The sequence below is a fragment of the Anneissia japonica genome, unplaced genomic scaffold (assembly GCF_011630105.1).
Source record: "Anneissia japonica isolate Jap-2015-1 unplaced genomic scaffold, ASM1163010v1 scaffold287836_len1076198_cov165, whole genome shotgun sequence".
Lineage (NCBI taxonomy): Eukaryota > Metazoa > Echinodermata > Crinoidea > Comatulida > Comatulidae > Anneissia > Anneissia japonica.
The window spans coordinates 61955-68771 of record NW_022729021.1 but is presented as its reverse complement, the minus strand read 5'-3'; the positions used below and the strand labels follow the sequence as shown (position 1 = coordinate 68771).

The following is a 6817-nucleotide window of genomic DNA, read 5'->3' as shown; positions in this document are numbered from 1 at the left end:
ATGGCAACTAACACGCGCGTGGGTAAATCGTCACGTACGCTGACGGTTTATGGTCTGGTTGCTATGGTTTTTGTGAGGTTCAGTGTGTAGGGACGCACGTGCGCCTAGAATGTCGATGCCAGAGTTATAACCTTTGATGTCCTGAGATGTGCGTCCTTTTGTTGAATTACCTTGTATATATGCAGCAGACTGCTGCTTGCAAAAGCAAATTTTTCTATTGCACCATCTTGGATACGAGTCTGCCTATTTTTTATTTAATACTGTATAGTAACCTTTGCCATTGAAAACTTCATTGGTGTGATTGATTGGTGGGCCTGGCTACCCAGCTTTGGCCCTTCAGACATAAGACAGTAGAAAGACTAAATAAATTTAAACTATGTAATAAAATACTAGGTAAAATTTCATATTACAAAATAAAAAAAATATTTAATAAAAACTCCTATATGACATAAAAAAATATGACAAAAAAAAATATATGTAAAATATATAAACATTTGTCATTTCGCATTTTAAGTGCTGTCTTTTTAAAATGTGCAGAAAGCACTATTGAGCTGATAATTATAATTTCAAATGTAAGAAATTTATAAATTATTTCTCCCAAATTTCTCGTTCTCGATCTTGGTTTACATTTAACCACACTTTGAGCAAGACGAATTGTAAAGCAGAGGCAGCGCATTTCAACCTATAGCCTTAAGTTCGGCTCTAGTTCAAAACCCTCTTCACCCACGCTTTTGGTTGACACTAGTCTTGTGGAGGTTTAGTGTACTCATCTGGCTAATGCGTTCTTAAAAGAACCCGGTGCCCTAGTGAACTTCCACCCCATCATTCTGGAGGCGTGATCAAACCTTCCTCCCACCCCCAACTGTGCTGCAACAGTTGGCACTTATTATACATTATGATGATTCATCATCAAACATTTTATTATAAAAGTCTGTCCTTGTAAAATTTTTGCCCATTAACACCAGTTCTCTTAAAGCCCTTGCTTTTCCTTTAGTTGTTTCATACATGCGCGCCCACATATTTGACATTATTGAATACGACCGATAAAGTTCCGGCTTCGGACAGTCCAAGTGATTTGGTTGAGCAACATGTTTCCGGTAACGTTTACGCTTCAATGCTTCTATGTCGTCATGGAGACTGTTGCATACCATACATTCAAACCCATCGATGAAATTCATCCGATTGTAGTCGTCCACACCCCATTCTCGCTTTCGCATGGTCTCAACCAACATCGAGTTGGTAATCTTTCCGGTTTGTTTCACTTCTAAATATTTATTATACTCGTCAACATTCTTATCCAGGTAGAGTAGATACTCTGCTAGATTTTGCGGGTTTTTAAAATCATCGATTAAAATTGCACTTTTCTCTGTAGGGAACCAATCTCTGATTGTGCTCGAACCTTTGTAAATTGGTACAGAACCTAATGTTAGAGGGCGCCAAAACTTTTCTGTAATGTAATCATCGCAGAGAGCATTTTCAATAGCCAAGGTGAACTTATACTTTGCTATAATATGTTTAAATTCTTCTTTATCCATAGTCAATGGATCTTGAAGACTTTCGGGTAGATCTTTGTTATGTAGACACTTACCAAGTGCGTCAACTTTTATGTATTTCATGAGTTCTTTGACGTACGAATCGCGATCAGAAGGTGGGTTACAGTCCGAGTGAACATACAAGACCAGAGCAACTCCATCCTTGCTTTTATCAGGTGTTTGAACGAAGAATTTACGACTTGTGAGATCCTCCAGTGAAGGCAAATACTGAGTTGTCAGCGGATAATCTGAGTGGCGTTTAAACGTTGATGTGTAATTAAAGAGATGTAGGCAGTCCGGCTGGGTGAGAATGTAGTTATTTTTCGGCGATTCCTCATGTAGCAATGCCCACTGATGGTGATTTTTCCTCGGAAGTGGTAGGTCTTTGATTTTGAAATCAGTTCCATAAAACATAAAAACCTTCAACCAAGGATGATCTTTGAAATTACGATTGACCGTGAAAAAGCATTTTCTTTCACCGCATGTTTTCAATCGACCTCGCTCTCCTGTAAATCCAGTCCACCATAGTATTATCGGATACTTGATGTTAACTGCTGCCCTCTCTAGTCGTTCATCTGTAAACATTCCATGATACATTGTAGTCAGGCAAAATAAAGTACAAATAAATATTGTTTTAATCTTTTATTAACATAAAACGTAAGAATATCTATTTTTAGCCATCAGAAGTTTTGCTGAATACAATTCACTATATTTTAAAATTTATTTTTGTTTATTAAAACATATATTTATATGGTCATAAATGGTTGCTCAAGCACAGCATAGAGATATTATAGAGCACAAATTTATAAATTGTCAGAGTTCCTAGGAATTTCCTTCAGACCCACTCTGAGGGAGTCTTTGAGCTGCCCCTGGTCATGCCCACTTATGCTTCATCAGTCGAGAAAATTGGCCGTTACGTTGTGGACATTGGACCCAAATCCTGGCGAAGCCACCACTGATGAACATGCCGTTCAATTGCAGATTACAATCCTCACCATGCTTGGATGGAATTCACAATTTAAACTTATTTTTTACCTTCAGGAAAAATCTGTCCTGGGTTCTCTCTATTATTGTCACTCCATCGGGCACCATCTTCCATAAAAAAAGATTCCTCATCAAAGTTCCAAATAACCTTTAAAAAAACATTCATCAAAGTTAACTGAAAATAAATGATAAAACATGCCAAGAGCATTTAATAGAAACAAAAATCATCAGGAATTCCTGATAATGACATAATCACTGTCGATATATTGAATCCCAACACGATGCGCATTCAATTCAATTCTTAGAGTATGTATTATACTTTCTTATCTGGCTAGATTAACAGCAGTGAACCTTTTGGTTTTTGGATAACTATGTTATTCCTTGTATTATTTTCTGAAACTACAACGTATACACATAAAAACATGGAAAGTTTTATGATTGACATTTTTGCTTAGACAGAAGGCAAACTGGAAATGGTGGACATCGCACAACCACCTAGATTGGATTGGATTTATTCAGTGAAAACACCAAGGATAGTAGGGTCCTTCTGGTGGCAATTTGGCAGTACACCAGGAGACAATGCCCTACTCTTTTCTGAAGTGTACTGCATTCTTTAATGCAAGATGCACACAGAACCAACGGCTTAAATGTGTCCTGAAAGACGGTGCGCTAATTGTAACTTGTATTTCAGCCCTCAGCTGAAACACAAGGAGAGAAAGCGATAGGAATTGAGCCGGGACCTAGAGATTTCAATGGTTCAGCGCACACACAGTGGCTATCACCGCTGACTGAGCTAAGCTGCTCTCTCAGTTTCCAGTTTTAAATAGTGAGACCAAGAATTGTTTTTTTTTTCAGACTAATAAATCTATAATATAGGCCTAGGCCTAAGCAATCTAAAAAGTTGCAGACTTGGCCAGAGCTTTCGTCTAGGTAGGCTAGATGGGTAGGAGGCTATGTTAGTACGCGTAAGCCGAACACCCTATTCTACTACACTAGGCACACGGTGGAGTGGCTAGATCGCCTACAACAAAATCCATTTGGGTAGGAGATATAGGCCTAAACCTAGCCTAGCAGCTAGCTAGCTACAGAGGCCGCCTTGTTGGTCTGGCGGTTGCAATTGCATATGTATGTAGGGCCTTTGGCCTATTTTGTTCTTTTTACTTACCTGTGTAAATAACAGTATCAAAAGAAAAAATAGAAATACACAAATAATCGTAGTTTTTCTTAAAATCCGCATTAGGTTTACCAGATTTAACTTTAATCTACATAAGGAAAGTGAAGCAATTAAAATAAAAGGAAATGAAGATGGAAAAACCAACTAAGATGTGCGAGTTTGTTGTTCACAGAGGGCGCTACACATGTAAACAAAGACTCAAAGAGACCGAGAGCATCATAAAGTGACGAAGAACGTAAACGACGACCAGTCGATCGAGCAATACGGACGGCCATTGCGTCATCTCAAGGTCGAAAGCGTTGCGTAGTGACCTATTTGTACGATGGCAGTTGTAAAGACAATATTCGTTTTAACATTATTTTATGTAAGTCTTATTGGTATCTGAGTGATGTCTTAAGATTTCCCAGGAACGTCAATTGACAAGCCCTCCTCGCAAAACTACTCTACTCTCTACTACTCAGTCTCTAGGCTAGGCCTTGGCCTAGCCTACTACTAGGCCTACTACTAGCTAGGTTAGGACGTACACGTGTAGATAGGCCCTAGCCTTGAGCTTCACCGTCCTCAGTACTAGGCCTACCCTAGGGGTGACAAACGATCGGGCCCACGATACCATCGGGCCCAGACGATCAGGCCCATTTCCAGCCAGATTATCGGGCCCAACAACTAGTGTGGACGATCGGGTCCACGAGTGTGTAGACTTTCAGATCAGGCCCATTTTCTAAAATGGAGGATAGGCCTAGACGTTGCGCCCCAATTTTCTCATGACGGATTCAGGTCGAAGCAGCTGCGGCTCAAAGCAGTCAATTCAATTCAGTTAACATTTATTCAATTAATCAAATACATCAAATGATAAATAAAGTGGACGACATTAAAATTAATTAATTAGGATAAAAAATAGAAGCGAAGCTTGTCTCAATTTGACCCCGACAAAACAAAAAGTATTAAACAATAAAAAAAACGCATATCAAGTAGACCTACATTATATATATATAGGCTGTTTCATGAGGTACTTCCTCAATCATCAGGTGCTAGGCTCTGAATGAGACTGCAGAATAACAATCATGCATGGTGGAACTGTTAATTGCTGTATAGATTATATTGTTATGTAGTTTATTGGTAAACAGGTTAATTAGTATACTCATTATTATTCATAGAGGTGATTAAAAGCTCTGTATTGTATAGGCCTATGTATATTGATACCGCAGTAGAAATTTTCTTCTATGCCTACATGCACTAATCAATTCATTCCTACGGTTAAGTGAGCTTAATTCAGGGTTACATATAATGAAATATTTCTCTAGCAAACACAGATTACAGCGTTTACTGATATTGGAGTATGGTTTGCATTTACCTAATATTTTCCACTTAATTTCATATTTTATATTATCGGCTTTAAGTTTCCAAATGTATTGGCTGAGTGCCGTGCTGTTTTTGTACTTTTCATTACGGAATGAGCTACTATGTCCATTATATCTGCCCTTAAAAGTGTTTTCTGTCAGTCCGACATAAGTTTTTATTTTGTTGTCGTCTTGGCGTATGACTGTGGCCTGATAAACAACTCCTTTGGTTAGGCACTTGTTGGATAGGGGGCACACGTCGCGACAATTGAATTCTTTGACTTCATTATCTGTGCGGATTGTGGTATTATTAAGTACTGATTTGTTGTGTGCATAGATTATTGAACCCATATTCGGCATACAACTGTAACTTATCTTGATAGTGTTTCGGTTAAATATTTTCCTTAGTGCATGGTTGGGTGGGAAGCATTCATCCACAATTTCTAAAAATTCATGTCCAATTCTTGTCTTTACGTTATTGCTGTATGGAGGGTTGAACCAGGTGATGTTCCTTTTTCTTTTCCTTGTGTTATCTCTTTGTGTGTTTTTAGCTGTGGGTTCATACGTTAATTTGTGCTCGTATCCACTTTCTTTTAGGGCTTCTTGGTAAGGTTCCTTGGTGTCGTTAAATACAGTTTCGTTAGAGGAAATGCTAGAGTCTTCTATTTATGGCTTCCGGGATGTTCTTTATAATGGAGGGTGGGTGGTTACTTTTTGAGTGTATGTACAGGGGCTTGTTGTTTTCCTTCAAGTAGGGTCTGTGGGTTCCTTCGCTTAGGTTCAGTGTGACGTCAAGATAGTTAATCACTTTCTTGTTCGCGTCTATTGATATTTTCAAATCGTACTCTCTAAATACATTACATATGTCCTTTTTTATTCTTTCGATTTGCTGGGGTGTATCGTCAAATGCTGCCAGTCCGTCGTCTCTGTAGAGGCCAATCTTATTTCCATATTTTGGTTCTAATTTTGCCAGTATGAAAAGGCCGATTAGCTCACATGTCTCTGCTCCGTCGTAACTACCCATTGTCACGTCGAAATTTGTCTCAGTGTTTTGTTTTTTCCAGGCTGTTTGGTTGCTGAATAGTAGAGTGTTTTTGGATTGTACAATTATGTTTCTTTCCTCTTCTGTAATTTCTGCGTAGGATTCGGCGAAGTCGAGGGCTTTAGAAAGTAGGTTATGGGAAATCGATGGATAGAATTTGGTGACGTCGAAGCATATAAATGAGTGGTTCTGCTTATCGGTGATGTTGTTAAACCATTCTAGGACCTGACTTGTATTTCTCCATTGGTTAAGTTTAGTCTTCTGGTTTATTTTTTTGTTGATTTTTTCCAGGATTTGCTTACTTATCTTTCCTATTTCTGATTTCGATGGGTTGATTAGTCTGCATGTTGGTTTGTTTACAAAGTTATCTTTGTGGTCCTTTAGTGTCACAAATGCGTTTCGTTTTGCCATTACTTCAATCCTGTCGTCTAAGTCTAGGTTCCTTGCTATTTTAGTTTCTTCGGTTGTGATGGTACTTGCAGCATTAGCTTCTGCTTTCTTGTACGCCTTGGTTATATTTTTGGTTAGTATGTTGTTATAGGAATTCGCGTCCATACGGTAGAAGTTAGTTGTTTTATCTGCCGGTATGAGTACCTTGTTGTCCGTCTTTATCTGTATGACATATATATATATATACTACCTTTATTCGGCTCTTAAGGGGAAACTCTTTTGTCTATGATTTCCCCTTAACGTCGCTTTAGTTTCCCCTTAGCGACACTACTTTCGCCTTATGGTACTGTTTTTAACC

At 38.5% G+C, this 6817-nt stretch overlaps 2 protein-coding genes across 4 annotated transcripts in view; one reads left to right on the top strand and one right to left on the bottom strand.

Annotated features, from left to right (window-relative positions):
- Window positions 1-399: 399 nt before the first annotated feature.
- Window positions 400-3894, bottom strand: LOC117114627 (alpha-(1,3)-fucosyltransferase 10-like). Of its 2 annotated transcripts, none has more exons than XM_033258317.1 (3): window positions 3682-3894; window positions 2568-2664; window positions 400-2107 (listed from the first exon to the last, which is right to left on the bottom strand). In XM_033258317.1, exons 1-3 carry the CDS (start codon window positions 3751-3753, stop codon window positions 894-896), a joined length of 1383 nt encoding a protein of 460 aa, XP_033114208.1. In that variant the 5' UTR covers window positions 3754-3894; the 3' UTR covers window positions 400-893. The 2 variants fall into 2 exon arrangements, with proteins under 2 accessions (XP_033114208.1, XP_033114209.1); XM_033258318.1 differs by lacking the exon at window positions 3682-3894 and adding an exon at window positions 3426-3446.
- Window positions 3895-3901: 7 nt separating this feature from the next.
- Window positions 3902-6817, top strand: part of LOC117114628 (ovoinhibitor-like) — a 10880-nt gene continuing 7964 nt past the window's right edge. The window contains exon 1 of one of the 2 annotated variants that reach the window (XM_033258320.1): window positions 3902-4054. In XM_033258320.1, the coding sequence (XP_033114211.1) occupies window positions 4013-4054 (42 nt within the window). In that variant the 5' untranslated portion in view covers window positions 3902-4012. The remainder of the gene's footprint in view (window positions 4055-6817) is intronic. The other variant, XM_033258319.1, reaches the window with a different exon arrangement.

Coding starts and splice junctions, on each gene's coding strand:
- LOC117114627 (XM_033258317.1), bottom strand. CDS start 3,753: ATGCGGATTTTAAGAAAAACTACGATTATTTGTGTATTTCTATTTTTT. Junction 2,665..3,681: donor TGATACTGTTATTTACACAG/GTAAGTAAAAAG, acceptor GTTTTTTTAAAG/GTTATTTGGAACTTTGATGA. Junction 2,108..2,567: donor AGGACAGATTTTTCCTGAAG/GTAAAAAATAAG, acceptor GAATGTTTACAG/ATGAACGACTAGAGAGGGCA.